Here is a 27,573-nt window from a genome sequence, read left to right on the forward strand (position 1 = left end):
AAGTGGCAAAACCATGATCTCTCCTTAAATCTATGTGTTCTGACCTCGCCTCAAATACTGTGTCCAGTTCTGGACACCACCCTTTAAGAAGGATTCAGATAAAACGGAACGTGTTTAGAGAAGGGCAACAAAGATGATTGCGGGACTAGAAATTATATGAGGAAGGGTTGAAGGAACTGGGGAGGTTTAGCCTTGAGAAGAGAAGACTGAGGGGGGATATGATAGAACTCTTCAAGTACCCAAAGGGTTGGCCCACAGAAGAAGGCCGCAACCTGTTCTCTATCATCCAAGACTGTAGGACATGAGATAGCAGGGTTAAGTTACAGATCAGGAAAAACTTCCCAGTGGTCAGAGCAGTCAGACAATGGAACCAACTGTTTAGGGAGGTGGTGGGCTCGTTGGAGATACTCAAATGGAGACTAAACAGCCATCTGTCAGGGATGCTTTAAACTGGATTCCTGCACTGAGCAGGGAGTTGGACTCGATGGACTAAATGGCCCCTTCCAACTCTATGATTCTATGATTAAGTGGATACTTCCAGTGGCAGCGCCAGGATTTGCAGGGGGCAGGGTGTGCTTAGGGAAGACACCCTCAGCTCACCACTGTCCCCTCTATCCATTTGCTTGCCTTCTCCCTCTGGGCTCGATCCGCACAACCATCCACAGGGAAAGTACAATGCAAGAGGATGCTGCTGCTTCATCTCCTCATTCTTGTCCCTGCTGGCATGCTCAGTGAGGATGCTGAATGGGCAGTGACAACAAGGAGGAGGGTTAGTAGTGGCCCCTACAGGGATGGTAGCCTTGCCCGGTGCCTGCTGATGCTGACCGCTGGCGCTGGCCCTGGATCCCTCATTTCTCTCTGAACCATGTCGCTCTAAAAGATTGATCTACGCACGCACACACAGTTGACCAAAGAGGTGTGATTTTCAGCGGGGCCAGCCTGGACACTGATGTAAACAGCCTGTCGGGTCTGCAAGTCTTTACATTACAAAATATTCCACGTAACACACATTTATTGTAATAACTGGGTGCTGACATGCATTTGCATGCAGAGGCCACATGCTGGGCAGTGCAGGCTCCTACAGTGTAATTAGTGTCTTTTCTAGCACCACCCGAGGTGTGCAATTACCACCCTGGAACAGCCCTCGTCGCTCAGTGGCGGGGATGGAATGTTCTGCCAGCTGATCAGCCCGCGAATATAAACAGCCATTATCTGCCTTTCGCCGTGATTGACATCTGTTTGCAAAAGGCCTGGAATAACTTCAGTCAACTGAACTTCTGCGAGTGCTGTTACCAAAGCAGCTAGAGGGTGTGCGTGGGGATCTGTGGGTCAAACCATGGATTTTATCAGCTCGGGCCTGGAACGTTGCCCTGGTGTGCTACTTGAGATGGTGTGAGCTCAGATGCCAGAGCCCTCTTCCGGCACAGCAGGAAAACAAGGGGTTTGCAGTGCCGTCTCCTGCGATGGACTGAAAGGCCACATGATGCAGCCTTTGGAATCTCCATCGGAAGAGAAGAAAAGGGACGTTTCTTCATCTTTCTTGAGAAGAGGCAGCTTGGAGTTTCAGCTCGGTGGGAGCTCACTTGGTCACAATCCTGCCCATGAAGTAGACACTGTAAACTTCCTTGACGTCTCCTTTGACGGTCAGTGCGGCTGACCCCGTCACAGGCTGATTGGGCTGCAGAGACAAGATGGAGGAAAGTGCCAGGCAGAATGGCCCGCTGAGCAAAAATGCTGGTCCTATCTGGCCACAGTTTCCTTTTGGGGCTCGATCCCAAATTATAAAGCGGAGGCATAAACTTTCTTGTCACCATCCTTCCCGCAACCATATTGAAATGCCCTTCTAGATAGATACTCACAGCCTGCCATAAGCCAGTACAGTTGCTTCTCATTAAAACTTAAACCAGCAATTTTCAAACTGTCAAACCAGCAATTTTCAAACTTCAAGGAACCCTTCTGACATTGATTTCTTGAGCTCCTGCACATCTGTCGCAGAATCTTTGAACGTTGCAGATGACTGGAGTGGTGTTCGAGGGGGCATACTCAGTCTATGTAGGGCGCTGGACCAGACCCGTTGCTTTCACCATAGCCCCACTTAATGGAGGATGCGCCCTACAACACACCCGTGCAGCAGCGCAGCTCCCCGGGTGTGCTGTAGGGCACATCCCCCATTAAGAGCAGTCACAGTGGATGGTTTGTCTTTCTAGAAAGCTCACCCATTGGGATTGATTATCTCCTCCCTGATATACAGTTTGAAAACAGTGTTAAAGCTTACTTCTGCTCTGCTTGCACCTGGGGCACCAGATTATTGGTTTGCCCTGAATCTGGACCGGAGGGCAACTTGCAGCACAACCTTGAGTAACATGAAGATCCTTACTGTCTTCTCAAAATATATGACTTTTATGGCTGTAGCTGACTACATCACGCAGAGCAAATAACAATGCAATCCTGCACATGTCTACTGAGAAGCAAGCCCCATTGAGTTCAATGGGGCTTACTCCCAGGAAGGTGAGCATAAGATTGCAGTCTTAAAACTCTTGTTGCAAGCATGCCATTTGGAACTGCAAAATGACCTTTTTCCCAAGGCTGTTTTATAGTTTGCTAGCTGAAGATGGTTGCCTGACATATGGCCTTTGATGGCTGGTGGCTAGTAGCTACAGTAATTTGGGAGACACTTTGGGAGTGCAAGAAAATAGTTTGGAAAGTAGCCAGAGGTGGGGGGGGGGCAAAGTTCTGCAGATAGCTGGGAAGAAGCAGATGGGGAGGGAGCAGGGTTTGCCTACTGTTGTTTTGAGATGCTGAGTTTGCTTGAAAGACTAGCACTGTATACTTCCCTTGGGCCAAACTTACATAGGAAGTTAAATAAATGGTTGCATTTAATGTACAGTTTTGAAATGCAGGTTGTATCAGCTGGGGGCAGATGCTAATTACTGGGATTGCAGTAGGTGTGGAAGGGAAATTTAACCCTTTCCTCCCCTGCTATATCCCCTCTTCTGAAGCTAGTACTGGCTGTGAGTGGGAGTGGCCCTTTGCATGTATATTTTTAAGCAAAGAGATATTTCAGAACTGCCATACAGCACTCTCTCATACAGACATGCAAAACTGCTTTATAGAGACAAGGCACTGTGGCCCATCTAGGCCATAAATCGTCTACTTTGACTCGCAGCTGCTCTCAAGGGTCTCAGGCAACGATTTATTCCCAGTCCTCCTAACTGGATACCTTCCTGAAATAAGACATCAAGGACTGAACCTCGGACTTCTGCAGGCAAAGCGCTGAGCTATGCCCCTTTCTCCTCAGAGGGAGACTGACCCTGCAAACCCCCCCCCCGCCCCCCATCAATAAACTAAACACTTTAAACCTGTGACATACATTTGAGCCAGCAGGGGGCACCCAAGAAACAGTGATGGATTTGGTCTGCCCGCGATCTACGGTTCCTTTCACAGGGTCGACAGAGAATCCTTTTAGCTGCAGAAGTTGTAGGCTTTCCCAGCTGAATTCTACATTCTGCAGAAACAAAAGGTTTGCGACAGTCAGTTACTGCTGCTAGTGAAACCTCGGGGGACAAAAATGCAACATTCCCCCAAGATCTGCTCTGCTGTGCTCCCATTCATAGGCCCTATTCAAAGTAGTCTTTTAAAAAACGGAAACTGACAGAAATTCATAAGGGAGGATCTCAGCCTTCCATATAAAGCCCATCTACACCACAGATTCAAACTGGTTTAACAGTAATTCCCCACTCCACAGAGCACCAGGCAGAGCAAGGATCTCTAAAAGAATTCTCGGGATTCTTGCAGCCAAACTACAATTCCCCAGATTCTTTGGGAGAAGCCATGCCAGTTAAACTGGTATGGATCCAATACAAGTTTGCAGGGAAGATGTGCCATTACACGTGCACACAGTTCAAGGGGCAGCTGGAGACAAGGATTTGCAGAACTGGAATTTGTGCGCCAATTTGTCAAGGTTTGGAGGAGTGCAAGGGATCTCTACAGATGTGTCTGACATCTCCCCCAACCCATTTTTCTCTTTCGCAGTTCGTGCAGGGAAGCTGTGTGAGGTGGGATTTTCCCCGGGGGGAAACATCCCAGGCTACTATCCTATTTATTTATGTATTACATTTCTATACCGCCCAATAGCCGAAGCTCTTTGGGCAGTTTTCACAAAAATTGAAACCACAATCTCTCTACCATCACCTGTCTTTCTGAGTGTAGCTCCCTCAACCACGCTAACAAAATGGTTTATGAGAAAGCGGACAAAAAGCACAAATAGAATAGCAAATAGAGAACATGACTGAGATTTTTGTCCCAATACTGTATCCCTTTGTCTCTGCCTACAACCACTCTGAACTCCATCCTTTCCAGTGTGAATGCTCCTTAGAATAGGGTGAAGGTTTCCCACAACCCACTGTACTCAGGGCTCATGAACGTTGTTGATACCAGGGCCATTTACAAATGCCTGCTCTTTAAGGTGACAGTACCTTCTTGGATGGAAACTGGGTGGTTCGTATTCCTCCAACTTTCAGCTCTCTTACAGCTGGGATAACGAAGGTCTCCGACTGAACAGACTCCAGGCTGAGAAGAATGGAGTTTGTGGCCTTGTCACTTTCTGCAGGAGACACAATTCATTCATTTGTGGTGGGACAGAAGAAGTGGGTAAAAAATCTGTATAAGCCGAGATCACACAGGGGTCATAGCTATGGCTATTGGAGAGTGCACCTGCAGTAACAATACAATCCACATCATGAATACACAGCTGCAGCCAAAGGAATATCAAATACAACTGTTTGCGTCCATTCTGTTTCGCATAATAAAAATGCAAACTTGAGAGGTAACTCAAGCTGAGGGGGGGAGAGAGAGAGAGAGAGAGAGAGAGGAGAGAGACAGAGAGAGAGAGCGCATGTGTGAGAATGGTGTGTGCCTGAGTAGGGTACATAGAGTACATAGAATCATAGGGTTGGAAGAGGCCTACAAGACCATCGAGTCCAACCCACTGCACAATGCAGGAAGGCTGATTCCCAGGCAGTCTCCCATCCAAATACTAACTACGGCAGACCCTGCTTAGCTTCAAGATCAGCGGAGATCAAGGGCATCCAGCCCTTTGCTAGCTCTGCTCAATTTAGGCTCTAGCCATGCCTAGTGTGGCATGCAGCCCACATGACATTTCCTAGGTGGCCATCCAGCTCTTGGGCCAAAAAAGTTCCCCATCCCTGTTCTAGGAGTTAAGATGGAGCCTTTCTCCCTTGAAGAAAGTGCCTCATGATATGTATAATAATCCACATTTACATGGCACCTTTTGACTGGTCACAGGGTTTTGCATACTTTGTCTTACAACAGGCTGTAAGGCAGATAAGCATTCTTATGCCCATGCTGCAGGTTGGGGTGGGGTGGGTGGGGAGGCATTGGGGCTGAGACAGCAACTTGCCTAAGATCAAGTGAGAAGCCACTATATAAGACTGTATTTCTTGAGCTCCTTGTCTTGCTCCACCTCTCTTTGGCTGGGTTCACACCACACGCTAACCCACACTCACTGGTTGAGTGTGGGTTGTTGTCAAACTGTGGGTTGTTGGTTGAACCGTGGGTTGGCATGTCATCTGAACCCAGGACATTTTCCACAGGGTGGTTCGTTAACCATGTAGCGTGGCTTATTTTTCTTGAACAAGCCACCTCGAGAACCCACGGTTTGTTGTTGGGTTGTTCAGGGTGGTTAACAAGCCACACTGCATGGATAACAAACATGTTCAGACAACACGCTAACCCGCAGTTCTACAAACAACCCAGGGTTCAACAACAACCCACACTCAGCCACTGAGTGAGGGTTAGTGTGTTGTGTGAACCCAGCTTGTGTGTGGTTGGTCACTGTTCTGCCTTGCTTTCCACATACTCCCTCCTTTCTTTCTGAAGTGTAACACACATCCTGCACCTTCTCCCAGTCCTGATACTCAGCCCAGTTTTCACTCACTGCTTGCCTTGCTCCCTTGTCCTCTGGAGATCTGTTGGCCTGTGTCCCTTGACACAGGGGTGGGCAGAACATAGGAAGCTGCCTTCCGCCAGTGTTTAGTTCATGGGATCCATTAGTTTAATGGCACCACCCAAAGTTACTATTTTGCACCTGGCTCCTACTCTTCACCATTAGTCTGCACCTGGCTCTGGCTGGTGGACCTCTGGGTTCTAGTAAAAAAACCCAAGCAGATGCCAAAAGACTCAAGTCAGCCCACACTTCCCTTGAAAGATGCCTCTGTGTGACCCTCCTGCTGGAGAAGGCTGTGTGTGTATTCCTGCCGTAACCCACAGGAGTCCAGCTCTTGGCACCCTTTGCTTTCAAGCCAAAGCACAGAAGATACAGATCTGGGGCTGCCTTACCTGATTTGGCCGATTCTTCAGCCACAGACGTTGTTACAGCCAACGACTCTATGGACACATCCAGCGGCTCACCTCCTTCCACAAACATCATGTGGTTCCTTGCCGCCCCCTTCACCTGGATCACACGGATGACTTCCTAAAAGGAATGTAATGTTTATACCGCCGTATCACAGCTGCCCACGGTTGTTTCGGAAGGAACACAACAAGTAACCCTACTCGGCCACACTAAACTTCCTGCCAAGCTGGCAAAAAGTGGATGGGAGTTAGGAGACTTCTTGGCAATCCAGCTGACAGTTGTGGGGGATCTGAGCGGGTCTGCAACTGGAAGAGGGTCTCTCACTGCTTTTCCAAGTGCCCTTGAGTGTGCTGTGCCCTTTGGCCTGGCAGACACCAGGTGGCACTCAGTGTTCATGCTCTTGGTTCATTGCTGGCAAAGGAAGGGGGCAAGGCAGGGAAAATCAGACTCTTTGTCCACCCAGCCCAGTGGCGTCTGCTCTGACTGGCAGCAACTCTCCAGGGGCTCAGGCAGAGAAGAATATTTCCCATCACCTGCTCCCTGGTCCTCTGTAAGTGGAGATGCCGGGAACAGGACCTTGGACTTTCTGCACACAAACTACATGCTCTGTCACTGAGCTATGACCTTCCGAGGTTCTGTTTTTAGGAAGCACCTTTGGGACCCTGGCTTTGCAGCCTCAGCAATCCCCGCTCTCACCCAAATTGCTACAGTTTGGAATACATTCCTGTGTGTAGATTTGTGTGAGTTTGACTTTCCTCATCCTCTCAGGATATGTGTGTGCGTGTGTGTGAGAGAGAGAGAGAGAGAGAGAGAGAGAGAGAGAGAAGTAGGGTAGGGGTCCATGTGTCCTCCCCCACCTCTGTATTGTGGAAGATATTAATTAATGTTATTATGTATGATTCTTTAGAGAGTCTTTAAAAATAAAAAAGGACAGGATCCTGCCCCAAGGTGCTTACAGTTTAAACTGGAAGGTGGGGAGGACAACAACAGAGGGAGCATAGGAATAGGTTAGGCTAGTACAATATGGATGCAAGCAAATGCAGATACATTTTGGGAGAAAGCACAACCCACTCTGTCGGTTCTGCTGGGACCAGCTTCCACTTGGCTCCTCTCCTCCCAGACTGTCCCCCCTCGTGGCCATTCCACCTGGCCACTGTATAACTGGAATGTTTGGGGACCTGAATGTACTTGTTTTCTGCTTCCCTCCTTGTATCTTTTCCCTTCTGTATTGTCTCTTCTAGACTGTAAACGCGAGGGGAGAGGCGGTGTCCTTTTAAAAATCTTTCTATGGATTCTAGAAAGCTTTAGGCACTTTAGCAACACTGTCAGGCACTCAAGCCCAGGGTGGGCAGAAGGCAAGCTGGGGGGCAGAGGCCCGGTGGCACAGAGGGAGAACTGGGCAGTCTCCCCCAGTGACAACTTGCTCAGACTGAGGAGGGCAACGGTCTGCAGTCTTCAATCAACAGCGTGCATCGTTATCTCCCTCAATAGCACCAGATCGGCCCTCTGGCATTACCTGACTGCCCAGGAAGATCATGGGATATAGTGGCAAACTCCCAACTTGAAAGGGCTACAGTTCATTCCTCTGAGCAGTAGGCCCAGTGGCTAGTGCCTGATCTGCAGAGCTCCCAGTCTGCGCCCCAGTGGGGTCGTGGAACATTTTGAAGTGCAGGCGGTCATCATGACAGTCTCCAAAGCCACGTCCCTAAGGAGAGTCCAAAATGGCAGACAGCTCTGCTGGTCCATATCAACAAACCAGTTCAAGGAGTTTTCACCTGCCAGGAGCAGGTCTTTTGTAAAAGTAATGAGTCTTAATTCAAGACCAAAGTACCCCCAAATACTCTGTTGTAAAATAAGTAACAATATATTATGGCTGGGAAATTCATCCCCCACCTCTCCCAGCTCCTGTGAGGACTGCAGCTAGGCTTTGAGGGAACAGGGAACTCCTAAAGAATTCCCTGTGCTGCTTCCTTGCAAGCCCAGGCTCCACTACCCCACTGCTGAGCCCTACAACCCCTGAAAGATATACTTTGGCTTCATTTCAGTTGGGGATGAAGACTAAAGGCTTCCCCTAGAAGCTGGGTTTAGGGGACAGATTTAAAGGAAGAGATCAAGACGGCACATCATGTCGGTGTCCCGGGAGGGCGTTCCCAGCACCAGCATCCTGCCCAGATCTCCAGCTGGAACTCCATTCTAGTATGACAGGCCTTGCACCAGCCTCACCTTGCCAAAGAGCAGGACCTGGATGCAGTCAGAATAATAGAGGCTCTCATGATCAGGGCTGAAGGTGACGGTGAACTCCTGGCACTTTCCAAGACCGATGGTGCCCTCCACAGGAGAGACGCTGAACACGCTCAAGCCGCTGTAGTTTTGTGTACCTGAGAAAGGAATGAGACAGACACGTGCTGGCAGGGGAAAAGTGGCAGAAGGGCCGTGTCTCCTTGGCTGACATTTTAAACTCTCCCCGTTCTACAGCAGAGCCAAAAAGTCCAACAGCGAAGGAGGAAAATCTGGAAATTACACATCTTAACTTGGAGCCTGCTGTCAGCCTGTAAGAGTTACAAAATAAGACGAGCACTATGAGGGGCCTAGTGGACCAAATATCATCAATCTCATCAAATTAAAAATAGTAGCACTGTCACCTGATTAAAGAAAGCTTTATTTATAGCATTTAAAATAATTGTGTCTCGGGGTGGGGGGAACTTCAATAAGCCTACCTCTATCCTAGATACCCATCACAAAAGTACTACCCTGCTGTTTCATGAATCTTTTTTTCTTCCTTAACCTCTAGGCCAAGGATGGGGAACCTCAGGCCTGTGGGCCAAATCCAACCCTCTTGGGGTCCTGATCCAGCCCTCTGGGATGCTCCAGATGGCCATGCTCCCTTTCCCAGGTGCTGGTCCCTTTCTCCAGCCACTGATGGTTGGGTGTGTTCCCAGGTTTTGCACTGCTCTCCCCCTGCCCTTCTAAAAAGCAGAAATGCCTCTCCTACGGGCAGTAAGAGCTTCAAGTTAAAATATGCAGGAGTTTTTGGCCCTGCCCCTTTTGCCTCCAGCCACGCCGAACACTAGGATGCAGCCCCCGAGAGCTTCTCTGAAATGGAATTCAGCTCTCGGGCGGAAAGAGGTTCCTCACCCCTACTCTCAGTTTGCCTTACCCCCACCCTGTCTAAGCACTGGAGTATGCATCTACCCTGTTTAATTTTAAACATGTAATGGAATAGGAGTATAGCAACCTTCCCCAACTTGGAGCCCTTCAGATGTGTTGGCCTACAACTCCCATCAGTGGAGAATGCTCAGCTTCTAAAACAGTCAGTATCCATTTTAGTTTATCAGGGCAAAATCCTATCAGATCCGCCCTGGTTACTTGTAAGCCTCTGAACTTGCCCATCTAGTGGAGGCTTTGGGGAGAGGAAGGGGAGGAGGTTGGGAATAGCTCAGATCCCCGCATCCCCAGTCTCCTCCCCTGCCCGCCCACCGGCTCGCTCCCTTTCACCCCCTGTGAGCTCATGTTTGTGAGCTCTGAGAAGCGGCCGGTGCAGTTCTCTCCATGCCAGTTGCGAGGGGGCGGGGAGCTTGGTTTCCTGGCTCCGAGGTCGGAGTGCTGTCTCCAGCCTTGGATCCAGGAATCCAAAATATCCTGTGTCCCTCAGATACTGTCTAGGGGACATGGGATTGCTCTCTTAATTGATTATCAGTTAAAGTTTCATAAATATTTTACCTCCTTGATGTTTTACCCGCTCTGTATTTTGTTGCTGTTTTATTGGATTTTATTATATTTAATTGTGCTTGCGTTACTTTAAGTTGAGCCTTGAGCACCATTTGGTGGAAAGGCAGGATAGAAATTAAACAAACAAACAAACAAACAACATACATATGAGAAAAACAATAGTTGTGAAGAAGGGAAAGGAGGAAAACACATTTTGCTTTTAGATGAACTATGTCTGTCTCACAGCAGGAACCATCTTAGAAGAGGCATCCCCTTTCTGTCTCACCCAGGAGAGAATGCCTCTTAAGATGGCTCTTGCCATCTGCAGTTTTTATTGAGTATTTGTATTTTTTAAAAATAATTTTAAAAACATTGGAAAATCTGCTGCTCAGTTAATCAGGGCCCCCTTTGTAGGTGATTAGGGCTGGATACAGTTACCTGTTAGAAAACCCCATTGAACTCCATGGGTAGACATGTATAGGATTGCTCTGCAGATATATCCATTTAACACCGCAGCCCTACTGGATATCATATATTTATTCTGTAACAGCTTTACTGAAGTCCAAATATTAGATACATATTCCTAACAATGCCTCAGTGGGAAGCCAGTCCTATTTCAGCTGAACATTTGATTTATGAAGATTGCACTGATATGTGACCAACTGAGGTAGAGAACAGTCTACTTCCCCGTAGCCTCATAAGTCACAATGGACCCTGGGGGGCTGGGGGAATAATGCAAGAAGTAATTTGCAGTGAGAATTCTACATGTCCACTGGGTATACTCTTAGAAGCGCTCACTCATAATATAAGGATATTGATCAACACAGGCATGCCTCAGGGAGGCCCACAATTATTCTCATCGCTCCCATGCATTCAAAACCATAAGCTCAATTAGTTACCAACTAAATCTGTTTTCCCTTGAGATGCGAGGAAAGGGGGAAGCTTCTGCTGCTCTTGGTCGCTGTTTGGCGAGAGGGATTCCAGGAAGATGGTGAATTTCAGGGGCAGGGACGAAGTGTTCTCTATCTGCAAGATCACCCAACCACAGAGTCAAATGGTGCGTCCCTACAAACTGGCTGTGTTCACTAGCCTTTTCCCATAGTTGTATTTCTATTCCCCCATACATGGGCACCTTTATATGAACAAGCAATCTCAGAAGAAACAACTGAACATTTATACAGCACTTGCAAGTATCCAAAGTACTTCACCTGCATTAACTAGTTGTAATCCTTACAACAACCCTGAAAAAGCTAACTCAGGAATACTATCTTGACAGAGAGAGAGAAAGAAAGAGATTGAGGATGAGAGAGAGAGAGAGAGAGAGAGGGAGGGAGGGAGAGAGAGAGAGAGGCTGAGGCTGAGAAAGGGAGAAAGATACTGATGCTGAGAGAGATGAGAGAGAGGGAAAGAAGGAGAGAGAGAGAGATGCTGAGGCGGGGCGGGGGGGCTTGCCCAAGGCTACCATGGCAAAGGCAAGATTCAAAATAGGGACTCCTTGATTCATAGCTCAGTCACTTATAGGGATTGTTCACCCTGTGGTGAGATTTCCCTGTAAACAAAGATCGCATAAACTCACACTGATTTTCCCCACCACCTTGGACTTCTAACCGCTTCGGAAACTGAACACTACCAAAGAAGCACATTTCTCCCTGGCATCTCACCATTTTGAGAAAGAAGGGCACCCAACACTGAAAGCAATACTTTTTCTTTATAGGGTGGTAATGATTACCTTGAAGGTAGCAGTGGTCGTTTCTTTGGCAACTACGTATCCCATATTGAACACATCTCCTTCCACCGAACAAGTGATTGAGGGGATCACTCCCTGGCCAATCAAGGTAAGGGTTAGGGTAGCTTTCTCACTTCGGATTTCCAGTGTTTCAAAGAACTACGGAGAAAACTTTCTTAGTCAGTAAGAATGCATGGAAAGCATGAAACCCATTGTTCTGAACTGTGTGAGCTTTGTATGGGGCTCAATAAAGGTTGGGTGCAGGGGATCATCCGAGTATTTAGGGGTCACTAATATTAAAGGCTCTATAGATACTGTATTTCTTTTTTATTTTACTTATTTGATTTATACCCAGCCTTTCTACAAAAATGGCACTCAGTATAGTATGTACTGGCTTTAAGAAAATTCATTGATTGGAACAGCTCCCCCTCAGTCTACGAGTTGACAAAGTTCCTTGGCTGTTCCTTGGGAGGTGTTTTGTACAGGCAGCTGTGCCTCATCAGCAGTTTCCTTGCTGCCCCAGCTGGGTAGCAGGTAATTCTCTGCCTCAGACCCTGGAGACCTGCTGCCAACCAAGAGTAGGCAAATAATGAGCAAAAAATCTGACCTGTTTTCTTCCTATGTGGCTCCTACCATGCACGTATCGAGTGTGCTGGCCCGTACATGCACAGAGTTAACATCCCAGATATAGGCAGATGTGATGTGCTAATGCTACTTGTCTATGGCCCAACCCATGTGGCACGCATATTTAAATGTGGAACACTTCCATGCGTAAGTACTTTCCCTGGGGCCTGCAGATAAAATGGGGCCACCGGAGGGACACCCAGGTATGCCATCCCAAGGTCCTTGAAGGAAACATCAGGAGCTGATGAAATAATCTAAATGAATTCCTTGTCCAGAGACTCACCCACTTTTTCTCCTCTGGACAGAATGAGATTATAAGATCACAGGATTCTTCTTCCCGAAGTGTACAGATGGGATTTACCAACAGGAAGGGTCCAAAGGGATTCAGGAGGGAAAATCCCAGCTGAAAAAGCCAGCTCAAGGAAACACGAGTTTAGTGGTAACCAAAGCAACCATTTCCAAAAAAAGTAAAGGAGAGAGCCACGGCAATCTGTTACCTAGAGACAATTATAGAAATGCGCAAGAAACAGGTTATGAGGGGGCTTCCTGTCATGGATTTCAATCTGTAGATTGCTCTGTGTCTGGGGTATTGCTGAAAGCGATCTACGCCTGGGCTTGGTTTGGTTGCCAGGTATTCACTAACTGGATGGCAAGAGGGACATTGAGTGGTGGGCAGCTGAGGTCCAAGTTTGGGCAAAGTGCCCTCTGGTGGGACCCCTGCAACACGGGTGCCCACACCTGGCAGGCTGACTTGCTCAGGCTGGCGGTGGCAGCAAAAGACACCAGCAGCAGCACCACGACCCGTGGCGGAGAGCTACCCGCTATGTCTGTTATATCTCAATACTCCAACACAATATTGTTCCGGGGCATTGTAGGAAATAAAAATGGCAGGCGACTCACAGACCCGGCCACACAGCATGGAGGCCCAAGGGCGGAACCAGCATTGGACCCTGATGGTGTCCAGCGGCTGCCCAAGAATACCGAGCGCTGACACCAGTCCTGAGGGAGTTCTACTTCTGTACTACCAAACTGCAATCTATTGGGCCTGAACATGTGAACTGAACAGTGGGTAAAATGTGTGTGAAGTCATCTCGAATATAGCCCCAATAGGATCTGTTATTCAAAACATTTCCATCTGTGGGTAGAAATTCCACCACAGATCTAAACAATTCCAATAGCAATTCTCAGCACCCTCACCAAGCTACAATTACCAGGATTCTCTGGGAAAAACCATAACAATTCACGGAGTATCAAATCCATATGCATTTGTAGTGTAGGTATGCCCATAACGGTGATTCTAATCTGTGTTTGTGCAAACAGAACTGGAGGTGGGTATCTGGAATATTCTGGAATATTTAATAATATTTAATTATTCTGGAATATATTTAATATTTAGTAGAAGAGGGTGACCTTGTGAACACCCTGTTAAGAGTCCAGCTGATATAGCTGTGAAGATGTCTCCTGGTGAGGAACAACTAATTTTGAGAAGGGAGGAGAGGGAATGATTCAATTAAAGGATACTGTCAGTTGCTCTTGGGATATATTCTGTATCTTGACTTCTTTTTTAATTCTGTGCCCTGGTGGATGAGAGAGAGAGAGTTCCACATTGCCAAACAACAACCAGATAATAAAACCAGTGGACGATTATTTTAAAAAGCCACCCAGAAGCCATGCTTACATTGCTACAGAAAACTAGGAAGGAAGGATCCTTCCAATAGAGCAGAAGAAAGGATTCTTCCAATACTGGATGTTTCCTATAAAGAAAAATGGCAGCCACAGAAGCCCAGCTAATCCTATCTGGCTGCCCAATGTTCCATGCCCTTTAGATTGGACTACATCAGGAGTCAGAGTGTGTGGTCCCTGCAGTCTGGAACTGAGAACCAGAACTGAGGACAGTTTCTCAAACATGCCCCTCATCTAAACTTATGCTATTCCCTAGCACCAGTCATCTCTTTTACAGTCAGAGATCCTTGCTCACAGTCATGTGGCTAAAGCCCGCTGCTGCTGCACACGAGGATCTGTGAGTAGGGCACGACACGCAATGGCTGCATCAGAAGAGGAAGAGAACCAGCGTTGTTCCTGACCCTCTCCCTAAAGCCACGCAGAGGGAAACAGCGGAAGAGCCAAGCAGCAGCTCTTTCTCAAGCCCATAATAATGCTTGACATCTGCGCAGTGCTTTCCAGTGCCTAAAGAGCTTCACATGCGTGATCTAGTTGTAATCCTTACAACAACCCTGTAAGGTAAGTCAATATAATTCTCCCTCATATTGCAGATTGGGGGGGGGGGGGGCTGAGGCTGAGAATGAGTGGCACCTCATGAATTCGTGGCAGAAGTGAGATTCAAACCAGGGATTTGTAGCTAAGAGACTGAGCTCACCAGCTCTCATGTTAGGAGGAAGCAGGGAAATGGCTTCCACAAACTCTGTATGGATCAGTGCAGGTCCTCTGCCAGGGGCACTTAATTCACCCAGGTCTTGGCTGGAGCAAGAGAAACGCACCACATGACTGTGGATCGTATTCCTTCCTGGCCAACCCACAATTTCAGACCCACCGGCCAGAACCTGGAGCGCAGCAGCTGGGAAGGGCAGAAGGACAGGCTGCCCGGTTTATACCAGGGCCTGGCGAATCCAAAGGCTTCATATCATATTGCTTACCAAGCTAAGGGGCTGATTTTGCAGACTGCTGTCCTCTTTAATGGCTGAGGAGGGTGCTGGCACCTGAGCGCACATAGTCCTGGGGAAGCTCATGAATGATGCTCCAGCCTCAGACAGTTGAGGTGTCTCATTCAAGCCCTGGCTCTCCCGAGTCCCGACAGAACGCGGCTAATTTTGCTCTCCCCAAAACACACATCATCCCATACTGTAAGCTACCATCTGGAGCTGTAGGCTGACTGTGGATTAGCCAGAAACAACCCGACTGCGAAAGAACAATCCCTAACCCATGAGCAATAAACGGATAAGGGCTGTTGTTTTTAAAGGGTCGATCCTGGCCATGTAAGTAGCGCCTTGCCAATTACCATGCAACGAAGGGCCAAAGTCCATGTTACAGATAAATGTGCAATACAATCAAACATGTCTGATGGCGTTTCTTAAATAGCATCCAAAGAGGGATCAGGATTGGGATAGCAGCTGTGTGGTGGGTGGGTTAATGCTTTCTCGCTGCATCGTAGTCCTGACAAAAATACCGCCCCCCCTCCAGCTGCTATTTTACCAGCACCATCAACCAGGAGGGAAGTTGCTATTGGTGCCAATTAATAATAATAATAATAATAATAATAATAATAATAATAATAATAATATTGTCCCACCTTTTCCCCAATACTGGGACTCAAGGCGGCTTTACAACATTAAAAACTTTTACAGTTAAAACATATAAATAGAAATATACAAAAGTTAAAAATATAATTAAATAATCAGTAATATCAACATTTTAAAAGACAGCAACAAATAAACAATAGTATCAATCCATCATATTCTCATATTGTGGGAGGGAAACTACATTTCCTTCCCACAATATGAGAATATGATGGATTGATACTATTGTTTAGTATTTAGGAAGCTACATTTCCTTCCCACGACAAATGGCAGCTTGGGATGGGAAGGATTTTCGTCGACACCATGGTAAAATAACCACCTCTCCATGTGCGATGTTCCTAGTCCTGATCGAGGTCTCCACAGCTGCAACGTAAAAACCAGCCACCAAATTAAATACAATCATGCATTTAATATAACATGTTTGGCCCGGAGAGTGACTTTGAATGGTTTTAGTGGTAACTCTCATAGTATCTTTTCTGTTGATATTCTGTTGATATAATGCCATCCTGTATAGATCTTTAGATTTTTAATGTCATTGTATTTCTTTTTACCAGATGTTCATAAGAGCATGCTTAAGAGAACATGCTTAACTATCGCAGCTTTGCTAATACAAAACTCCCCTGTTTCTCTTTACTTCTGTTCTCTATGTATCAAGAAACCCGTGCATTTCACTCAAGGCTTGAAACATTTCCGGGTAACTGCTGGATTTTATATTTTTAAAAAGAGAGGAACAGCCATTTTGTGTTTCCTCGGGTGCTTCCAGACAAGGCTTTTATTGAGCCATTGTTCTGCCTCATGTACAGAATTTTATGGGGGATCCATATGACGACATCTTCTACTTTTAGCTGCCCAGTGTCCCCCCCCGCATCTTCCATCTTTTCTCTTACCGTGGAAAATCGGTTAAGTAAGAAAACACATAAAAGCTGTACAACGCTTTCTGACTGAACCCTGTGTCTGGAAGCACTCTTTGTCCCAGCAGTACTGGGTGTCACCCGGAACCTACCTAACGTCTAGTTGAGCCGAACTCTGCTACATCCTCCTGCACTCCAGGTGAAAACTCACTGACCGTAGACTTCGCTGCTTTAAACATCAGAAGCCAGTTTTCCCAGCATGGGCAAGCCTGATTAAGATTTCTGGGGAACTTGAAAGCTTGCTCACAGTTTGGGGCATTTTGGTCAGCTCTAATAAAGTTATTGCTTGAACATGAATTTTGGGACTTTTCTTATGGAAAAACCAACTGGTGTGTGTGCGCACGTGCGCACTTAACTGGCGAGACAGTAAGAGAGTGTGTTCTGCTCACTGTCCTTCTTCTCTCAAGCACGCGCCACTCTTCCTCCACCAGCTTTAGCCCTGGTTAACAGTTACATCTTGTATTCAAAATCGTTGCAGTTAAAGCTAACCATGATTCCCTCTTAACCAGGACTTGAAAACACCTTGAAACCCTGTCCAAGTGAAACATTATTACACTGCTTTGGGCTCCTCCTTGGCCTGCTCCTGTCTGGACATTCTGTATGCACCAGCCCACGGTGAGATTAAAAAAAAAGATCAGTGAAATTTCACATATTTACAAGGAAGAGAGGGGCCTTTGCGAATTTTTTTTCTCCAATTAGAAACACATAAAAAACCCCGATCTTTACAAAGCAACTAAAGCCAGCAAAAGGGGGCAAAAGCTTGCCAAAAGTTTTAAGTTCCATACCTACTGCAACATCCCCGAAGTTGAACACAGTTTTCCCATTATTTGAAATTACCACTACAGCGGGTGCCACAGCCGGGCAATGCAGCTCTAGGTACAAGGTATTATAAGGGCTGTGGATACAAAGAAATAAAAATAAATAAAACGTTGCTTGTGATCATACCATAGATAGGGGTGAATGCTCCTTCCTTGTTCTCCTCGACCTCTCAGCAGCTTTTGATCCCGTTGACCATGGTATCCTCCTGGACCGCCTGGAGGGGTTGGGCATTTGTGGAGATACCGTATTGAGGTGGTTCTGGTCCTTCCTCTCCAGCAGGTACCAGAGGGTAGCACTGGGAGAGGAGGTTTCGGACCCATGGCCACTTACTTGTGGGGTGCCACAGGGTTCCATCCTCTCCCCGATGCTATTTAACATCTATGTGAAGCCGCTGGGGGCTATCATCAGGAGGTTTGGGGTGCAGTGTCATCAATATGCGGATGACATGCAGCTCTACCTCTCATTCAAATCTTCACCAAGGTTGGCCGTAGAATCCCTGTCCAAATGTCTGGAGATGGTGAGTGGCTAGATGGGGAGGAATAAGCTGAAGCTGAACCCTGACAAGACCGAGGTACTTTTGGTGGGAGACAAGAGGAGGCTAGGGGATGTTGACCTGGTGTTGAATGGGGTACGGCTACCCTTGAAAGACCAGGTCCGCAGCCTGGGGGTCATTTTGGACTTCCAGCTGTCCATGGAGGCTCAGGTGTCAGCTGTGAGCTGGACAGCACTATATCAACTCCATTTGATACGGCGGCTGCGCCCCTTCCTTCCCGACCATCTGCTCCCATCGGTAGTACATGCCCTGGTCTCCTCTCGTTTAGACTACTGTAATGCGCTCTACGTGGGGTTACCCTTGAAGACGGTTCGGAAACTGCAGCTGGTACAGAACGCGGCAGCACGCCTGATTAAAGGCAGCTGCCGGCGAGATCACATCACTCCAGTGCTGAAGGAGTTGCACTGGTTACCAGTTGTTTTCCGGGCCAAATTCAAGGTGTTGGTTTTGACCTTTAAAACCCTATATGGTTCCGGCCCAGCCTATCTTAAGGAGCGCCTCCAGCAGCACCAGACAGGCCGCTTAACAAGATCAGCCTCGGATGGCCTTCTCTCTGTCCCATCAGCCAGGACAGCTAGACTGGTGGGGACGAGGGAGAGGGCCTTTTCTGTGGTGGCCCCCACTCTGTGGAACTCCCTCCCTAGGGAACTCCGCCATGCCCCCTCTTTAATGAGCTTCCATCGTGCATTAAAAATGTGGTTGTTCAGGCAGGCATTTGGGGTGGGTTAGGGTATTTTAGAAAATGTTTTTATTGTAGAATTTTATTGTTTTAAATTGTTTTATTGTATGTTGTACATCGCCCAGAGTGGCTGGGTGACCAGCCAGATGGGCGATTAATAAATTTAATAATAAATAAATAATAAATGAATACCATTAAATGTAGTTGGCTATTCGGTATATGGACTGCGAGACACCTCAGCAGTTTTTCAAGTCTGTGTGAAGATGGCTAGAAAAAGGCTGGCGTTTGGGGCGTTACTGCATTTTGGGGGCAGGGACAATATCTAATTATTAGATAATCGAATTTCTTAGGAAGTGCCAGTGGGAGTTTTTCCCCCTGGGGCTAATAGCAGTGGAGATGGGAGGCGGGGTAGTTTTTGGGATCACTGCAAAGGAGAATAGGGCTAAAAACTCTCCCCCCTGCACTTTATGGGTCCCAATGTATACCCAGGCCCACACCCCTCAGCACCTGCTACTGCCTGCCAAAAGCCCTAACATCGTTCCTAATGACATGCTTAGCACCACGTTTCCTTGGGCCCTCAGTAATGCTTACAACAACTTCATGCCTGAATTAGTATGCTTTCGGGCTCCTCCCTACGCCTTCTTCTTTTTGTATTGCAGCTATCAGATTGTAAGCCTACGGGCAGGGCCATTGTTGTTTTCTTAATCTTTGTGCAAGGGCCTAGAAAACGAGGTGCTTTATGAATAAAGAACATTAATCGTCATCACCACCAACAGTATAATTTTCCCTGTGCTGCACATGGGGCTGAGGCTGAGAGAGAATGGCTCATCTAAGGCCGCTGAGTGAGTTCATGGAAGAGACAAGATTTGATCTGGAGCTGTTTGAGTCACAGCTCAGACATTTAATCCCACTATGCTACATTAGCTAACTGACATTTGTAAATAAGCAGATGACGATGAAGAAGATAATGATGATTACTACAAAGATACCATAAATCTCCAATGTGCGCGCTTTCTCTCTCCCTCTCTCCTCCTAGGTTCAGCTTTCACCTAAACCTACGCCTGTGCATGGAAAATGTGAAACGATATGTGACAAAGTACACTTGAAAGTAAGACAAGTCTAGCCTCTAATTATGTTGTGACGCAAAGTAGTCTGTGTCTATTGCAACCGAGACGCAGACTACCTACTAATTTTAGCAGCCACAGATGTAGCTGTAGCAACACAGAGACACAGCGCCACCACCCACGCCACATGAACTGTACGAGAGGCTATGGCTTCGTGGCAGAGCATGTTCAGCATCACATTTCGCTTGGCTCTCAGTAATCGTTACAACGTAGAGCATGAATTTCAATCCCTCGCATCTCCTAGCTCCAGATTCACAGTACCTGCAATGCAGATTTTCAGCCCCTCTCTTCTCATCTATATCGCCACTCGCAACAAAACAAGGTATGACGTATTTGTCGAATTGGTTGCTGAAGCTCCGAACCAGAGACAGGTGTGCTGCGATATACTCTTCGGAACTAGAGAGGGACAAAAGAGGACCATGACCGTCCAAAAGCAATGCATCTTGCGTGGCCAGTTGCAAGCAGGCTGGTGAGGAGTCAAGGCTCGCAATTTTCCAAGTTCATGGTGGAGGAGAAATCTACCAAGAGTTCTTAGCCATGACAGCTAAATGGAACCTCTATGTTCAGAGGCAGTCTGTCTCAATGAATATCAGTTATGGGGGCAGGGAGACAACAACAGGGGAGGTCTATGGCTTTCAGGTCCTGCTTCTGGGCCTCTTGGAGGCATCTGGTTGGCCACTCTTGGAAACAGGATGCTGGGTTAGATAAACCTTTGGTCCAAACCAGCAGGGTTCTTTTTGTGTTCCCAAAGGGTGATTGCAACCCCACTGGGATCCCTAAGGGGGAGGAGTCCCTGACTGCTGCAGGCACTGGGAGCTCAGACTGGAGCAGAGATGGCTGTACTGGCAGGATTTTTGGTACCATGAAGAGCAGGAGGGTGGGAGAGAGGCAGATTTGGCGTCAGGATGCTCTTTTGCATGCCCCACTGAAAGGAACAGGAGCTCTGGAGTGGCTCCTCTGCATTCCAAGGAGGCTCCTAAAAGAGATGTTCTCAGCAGGACCAGGGGCCAAGACAAGGAGGGTGTAACAGCTTGATGGACATTCCCAATGAAGGCTCGAGGTGTGGAGACAGAGAGGACCTAATCCATTTACAAGGAGGCTATGGAATGGATGGGTGTGGAATACTTGCAAAAGATTTCACCTACAAGAATATCAGGGATATATCATTCTGTGAACAGGTAACCCAACAGGTAACCCAAAATTACAGAAGAAGAAGCAAATTCTGCAACCTGAATAAATGAACCAAGCCATGTTTGCATGAGATTTCTCTTCCGTTGCAGGCATTATTTGACACTCTTTCAATTCCATGAAGGCATAAGCAGCCAGTAAAGGACCACTAGTTGGAGGGCTGGGTACACAGCAACACTCCCAGTTCCCGTATTGTGGTTTTGTTGGGAAAATGTTCCTGGTAGCTTTGGCTCTAATCTATATGCCCGCCTTTGCCAGTAGGTTGAGAAAGATCTCAAGATGAGTGTGTGTGTGTGTGTGGGGGGGGGGGGGGAATGCAACCTGTGGTCCTTCCCCATCCCAACTGGATTACTGGGTGGGGAAGAAAATTCCAACAGCCGTTAATCAGACTGATGCTTGCACTGACCCTGCATTTCACTAACCTTGCATGTAGCAAAGTGAAAGTAAACAAAGCATGCAGACTGAAAGTCTGAATAAAAAGCAATGTCGGGATAAAGGAGAAAAATCCATGCCCCAGCCTTCAGTGTCACCTGGAAAGCCAGATAAAACCAGAACAGCAAGAACTGCTTAGCACACTGACAACTAACCCTCATTGTTTTGCTATGTAGCAGTTACAAACCAATCAGAAGTATTATGCAACTTGTCCTGACTCTGTAGTGTCTTGTATCCAATCGGTGTTGGCCAAAGCTGTGACTTGTCATTGAATGTATAAAAGCTTTGTTTTAACTGTGTTAGAGGATAACCTCCTTTCAAGATTTTTATAGGAATCACCGCATATGTATGCTTCATTTTCTTTCTTTTGTTTTCTTTGAATAAAGAGGTGAACACTCAGAATAAACTGTGATGTTTTCTTCAACATGGGTGGTCTATAAGTGTAATAAATAAAAATAATAATAAACTGCTTTTACTCACTAGGTGAGAAATGTGGGTGCGGGGAGGATGAGATACAGTTGTTAAAATGAGGGTTTACACAGGAGAGGGTTAAAGGGCCAGAAAGACTGCTGGAGAGTCCTTCATGGTGAAAGGGAACAAAGGAGATAAGACTGAAGTATTGTTTTTTAGAGAAACAAAGAGATCAAGAAATGGGCTTGGGGAACTCTGTAAGCTAAGGGCTGCTGGCAAACAACAGCATCAGCGAATCCAGGGGTGCCTCTCTCTGGAGATCTGACGTGGGGCAGTAGATTTGGCTGTCTGTCAGAGGGTTTTAAGCTGTACCTCCTATGCCCAACCTGTACATTTGTAAATAAACTCAAATACTGCAAAATGCCAAAAGCCACCAGTGACTTCCTTCCAAAGGGAACTGAATTCAGTTAAGCCTTGGGTCCCTGGAAATTCTCAATGCTCAGAGAAGTGGATGAGAGCTATCACTATGTTTTCACAGAGTTTGAGAAATGCTGGCGTTAAGGATACCAAGAAGATGATCTCTTTTGCAATACTACTTCATTTGCTTTTTCTTCCTTGCTATGTATTAATCATTCATAGTATCAAAGGGAATGTTAGTGAGAATTCATTGCAGCTCACATCTCATAAGCCATGGATCTCACTCATCAGAAGGGAATGGATCGATAAGTGAAGAATAGAGAAGCAAAAGAATAATACATCTCCATGGCACAGAAATTTGAAGTTTCAATACAGAACATCACACTGGGACAGACAATTTGAGTCTCTGGTGCTAGATTGTTTATCAAAAAGATACACCTTAATGATGTTCCCGTTGCATTTTTATAGTTTAATAAGCAATCCCAAATCCCCTCTTTTTATGGCTGCAGGGCTAACAGGTGCTTCAAAGCACCTCAGAGTAACCCTTCTGTCTGGAATGAATCCAGAGAGACAATTTCAGATTAAAAGAGCTAACAAGTTCTGCGGATATTGAACGGTCTGCATGGATTTTCTAATTCTTGCTAAGAGCAATAAGGCACCTGCTCAATAAAACAATGAAAATAAATGCTTTAATGCCTGAGTAGCTGTGTGGCCTTCACTGGGACTCACATACGTGAGCTTGTTGCAAAATAAAAATATGCTGTATAAAATTGGGTGGCTGTGATCTGGAGACAGCACAGCTGGAGCCATGAATCACACCCTGGTAAACTTCAACGTAGGATTCCTGAAAGCCCGAGCACTACATGGGGCTGTCTTTGACGTTTGTTGAGAAATAGCAATTAGTCTATCATGCATTGTCCCGACTTCTAAACGAACAAGTTATAGGGAATCACATCATACCTATCCTAAAGAATCTGCAGAGGTTACCAGGTAGCATATTTGCTTTTGACCTTGAAAGCCCTAAATCAGGTGTGGGGAACTGTTCTGGTCCCAGAGGACAGATTGCCTCCCAGAACACCCCCCAGGGGCCAGATGACCTCAGGAGGTGGGCCAAAGCCTCCTGACATCACCAGGACTCCTTTCTCTGTGCACAGAGAGGCACAGAGGTGATTGCTCCGTGCTTCTCTGTGCACAGAGAAGGGGAATCCCTTTCCCTTGTCATCGATAAAGCCTCCCTTTCTCTGGTGCTGACAAGGAAAACCCTGTTCTTATCCCCCATCATGGAGATAAAAACAGGGCTTTCCTTATTAGCGCTAGAGAAAGGCCACCTTCTTCGGCACCAACCACTGGGTGGGGCTGGGGAGAGGAGGAGGGCCAGGGATCTGACGGGCTGGATTAAGAACCCCTGTGGGGCCAGAGATTCCCTATGTCTGCCCTAAATGGTTTGTGATCTGGATATGCATAGGAATGTCTCCTCCCATACAAAAATCCCTTGAGGAGGCCCTGGTGAAAAACTGCTGCGGGGCATTGCAGGATATTGGAAAAAGACGTTTTGTAGCTACCTACCACCAGATCAGCCTGTGGCAGAGAGGACTCATGTAGGAAGGGGCCCATGGAGCCAGCCTGGGTAATGCCATTCATACTGTGATTTGCACCCTGGTTATGCCAGTCATACCATGGTTTGCACCGTTCATACCCTGGTTTGCACAGGTATATTCTTAATTCAGAAATTCATCAACAGCAGGACATGCCTTGGATTAATAAACCAGAAGGTGCTTTTTCATACTCACTCTGGACATATGTCTTCTGGGGTGGGTGGCTCAAATAGCTTGCCGGCATGTCTGTCCTTTGAGAGCTGAGCAAGGAAAGAAGTGCTTGTCTGTTTCTTCCCATCTTTCCGACTTATCATGGCCTCCTCTTTCTTTCTCTGCCATGAAAAGAGAAGTTGGGAAGTAAAACCTTCCATCCAAATAGCTGAGGGAGGATGTCAGGGGCCACCCTCACTTTGCTGAAGCCCCCAGATTAGGGTGGCTATGTGTCTTCTTTTACAGAGGAACAGTCCTCTATTTGAAGGACTACCAGAGGACTCTCCTTTAGTTTGAAGATGGAGGGCTGTCCAGTCCAAGTCTGTTTTAAAGATAAAGAACCATCAGATGGGTCTTGAAGTTGCCCGTCAACAGCACCTGGACAGCAGACCCAGCAGGCACGCAGGTCGCAGTCTTCCACAGATGTTCTGTGTTTCTATTTCAATTATAATAATTCTTTCTAAATTCCATCTCTATGTATAAATTAGCTTATGCAAAGGTGATGCAAATTGGTGTCCCCTTTTGTGTTTTTTCTATGATGCATTTCCTCTTTTTTGGTGATTTTTGGTGATTTTGGTGATTAAGTGGTCACCCTACCCAAATGCAGGAATGGAGTCTACGACGAGCTAGTGGAGAAGGAGGAGAAGAAAGATGCAGGTCAGAGGAGAAACGGGAGCCATGGAGGCAGGCAATGCTCCCCTCGTTGGCCCATTTCCAATGGGAGAGAGCCCTCCTCACAAATGGCTCCTTATAAATAAGGGCCTATTCATGAGCAAGGCAAGAAAGACAGGAAATGAGCATGGCTGGACAGAGTCAAAAATAAAAAAGAAGTGGAAGGAGGAGAGTGATGAGAAAGGAGCTCTGTGGTGCTCAATAGTGAGGGAGAGAGAAAGAGAGAAAGAGAGCTGCCAGGAGTTTTGGAGGAGGTGGAGGCATTGGGTGAGAATAATCCTCTGACTGGAGCCAAATGGAGCCCTTCCTAACAGCGAGGAAGCTCAAAACCATCTAAGAGCCACGCTACACATCAGAAAAACAGAAGGGGCGGCCCGCCAAGACATTTTGCTGCCTAAGGCAGAACAGCAAATAGCACCGCTGTCTACATAAAGATTAATAGCACCCGAGGACAGCCGGGCTATTTTGGCACCTCAGGCAGAAAAAAATCCCATAAGCACCTCCCCTCCTTCCTGGCAGAACCCCCCCCCCCCCGCCAACAATAATAAATTATATAACCAACAGTTCGCTACCTTTCATGATATCCAAAGCCAGCTGCCTGAGGCAGCCGCCTCACTGCCAAATGGTAGGGCCGGCTCTGGACCTCCATATGCTTCCCTTAGGGTGTGTGTTGTGTATTTTTAGTAAGGTTTGAAGGAGAAGCCGAAAACCTTTCCGGGGGCAAGCCTGGCACAAATTAAGCTCTGCTTCAATCCCTCTCTGTCATTTAGGTCTTTCTTTCAAATCCTAGTTGCTTGGGAACTAGAGGTGGTTACTTAGTGATAAGACAAATGTGCTCTAAAGATGCCCTGAGGCACCTTCTTTTAATCAGACTCTGGAACTTCTAAAAAGTCTTTTAACTTCTGAAAAGAAAAAGTTCTGGGGCCTAAATGGCATGCCCTTTTCTCTGAAAACCCTTGTTCTTTATCATCTTCATCACTTCTTATCTTACTTACAAGGTGCCTATTACTATACTAGGCCTAAGAAGAGCCATGATGGATGAGACCAAAGGCCTATTTAGTTCAGCATTCTGTCTGCACAGTGGCCAACCAGTTGCTTCTAAGGAAGCCCACAGCAAGACATGAATGCAACAGCACACTCCCATTCATGTTCCCCCGCAACTGGTATACAGAGGCATCCTGCCTCTGATACTGATACTGAAGGTAATATGTGGCCATCATGACTAGTAGCCACTGATAGTTTCAATTCATGGAGGATAAGTCTATGTTTCAGATTATAGTTTTATGACAGGGAGGCAGGGAGGAAAGAGTGCAGACTGAACGGCACACAGGATGAGGAGAAATTTACTCTTACTGGACATGGAAAGACCAATGATAAGGATCAGAAGAACTCTTAGGCATGTGCAGGGTGCCTTTCCTTCACGCCTTAAACAAAATCTAATAATTGACTATGGAGATGTGATCGAGAATTGGGAAATTGCTTTCCAAGAGAAAGGTGGCAAACAATTTTGCTTCACAGATGGAGCACAGCTCAATACTACTGTTAAGATAACGAAGTCATTTCAACCTAGGTTAGAAAGATGCGTGTTTTTGTCTTTCATTGTGGGATGCAACTTCACTTACTCAGTAGAGCCATCTCCTCTGACTTGATTTATTCAGTTGCAACTTTTACATTAATATTCTAGGTTACCTGAAGAATCGTCTCCTCCCACATGTACCTACCTGGACACTAAGATCATCCTCAGCAGACCTTCTCTGGGAGCCCCTGCCAGAGGAAGTGAGGTGGGTGGCTACCAAGAAGAGGGCCTTTTCTGCTGTGGCATCTCAGCTGTGGAAATGAGCTTCCCAGAGAGGCTCGCCTGGCACCTGCGCTGTGGTCTTTCCAGCACCAGGTGAAGACCTTTTTTATTTTCCCAGGCATTTTAGTCTTTTAGTTCTGTTGTTTTAAAACTGTTACTGTATTTTAAATCTCTGCACTGCTGCTGGGTTTTATTTGGGATTTACTTTTATACTACAGTTTTAAACTTTTAAATTTGCTATTGGATTTTATGCTGTATGTTGTGGTTTTAATTGTTGTGAACTGTTCAGAGAGCTTCAGCTATTGGGCGGTATAGAAATGTAATAAATACATAAAATAAGGCATTTCATTCAGTCCTGCCTTCCTGCTTGTGACATGCTTGTATTCGGAACTATAGACTGTTCCGTCTGGGCTTTCAGGCCACATCTCCTGCATGTTCACAGCAATGCCTCTATTTTCATCTGTGAAATGGTAGAGGGAATGTAGGTGCATGTTCCTAGGCCTCATGAGAGGCAGGATGCTCTGTTAGAAGTCGCCTGCCCCCTGCATTTCACAGGGCTCTGGAATTTCTAGAGCGGCAACCTGCCTCTCTGTGCTTTATTCCACGGGTACAACAGATGTTCTTTGCAATGAGCAACACAAGGGAGGCATGATTCACTCCCCCACTGACCTGCAGTTCCAGTTCTCGGATCTTCTTCTCCATCTGCACCTTCATGTCAGCAGTCTGACATAGCAGGTGAACTGCCTCCAGTCTGATCAGCTGATCGCACAACACCGGGCGGAAGGAGACTTCAACCAAGCACTTCTAGCATTGAAAGGCAGCCAGCAAGAGAAAGAAAGAGAATGCGTTACAAACTTGGAGAAATGAGAGAATACAAGACCAACTGTGCAGAGTTCAGACCGATACTCTTTCTAGTCAAATAACCCAATAGAGAACGGAAGAAGAGCCTTGCTGGAGCAAACCAAAGGTCCATCTAACCCAGCATCCCGTTTCCATTAGTCATCAGCCAGATGAAGCCT

The 27,573-nt window shown here is 46.7% G+C and overlaps 1 protein-coding gene across 1 annotated transcript in view; it reads right to left on the reverse strand.

The window, feature by feature from the left end:
* Positions 1 to 906: 906 nt before the first annotated feature.
* The window catches only part of CFAP74 (cilia and flagella associated protein 74), a 111,060-nt gene continuing 84,393 nt past the window's right edge, over positions 907 to 27,573 (reverse strand). Inside the window, exons 27-39 of the mRNA XM_084822065.1 lie at positions 27,224 to 27,358; positions 24,070 to 24,206; positions 20,093 to 20,227; positions 17,442 to 17,551; positions 13,953 to 14,008; positions 12,715 to 12,834; positions 11,811 to 11,966; positions 10,981 to 11,107; positions 8,597 to 8,751; positions 6,358 to 6,493; positions 4,476 to 4,603; positions 3,371 to 3,505; positions 907 to 1,678 (exon numbers count right to left, since the gene is read on the reverse strand). Of these exons, the coding sequence (XP_084678191.1) occupies positions 1,580 to 1,678; positions 3,371 to 3,505; positions 4,476 to 4,603; positions 6,358 to 6,493; positions 8,597 to 8,751; positions 10,981 to 11,107; positions 11,811 to 11,966; positions 12,715 to 12,834; positions 13,953 to 14,008; positions 17,442 to 17,551; positions 20,093 to 20,227; positions 24,070 to 24,206; positions 27,224 to 27,358 (1,629 nt within the window). The 3' untranslated portion in view covers positions 907 to 1,579. The remainder of the gene's footprint in view (positions 1,679 to 3,370; positions 3,506 to 4,475; positions 4,604 to 6,357; positions 6,494 to 8,596; positions 8,752 to 10,980; positions 11,108 to 11,810; positions 11,967 to 12,714; positions 12,835 to 13,952; positions 14,009 to 17,441; positions 17,552 to 20,092; positions 20,228 to 24,069; positions 24,207 to 27,223; positions 27,359 to 27,573) is intronic.

This window comes from Heloderma suspectum, chromosome 15 (genome assembly GCF_057233095.1).
Source record: "Heloderma suspectum isolate Gila_16-S chromosome 15, 16-S_ref, whole genome shotgun sequence".
Taxonomy (NCBI): domain Eukaryota; kingdom Metazoa; phylum Chordata; class Lepidosauria; order Squamata; family Helodermatidae; genus Heloderma; species Heloderma suspectum.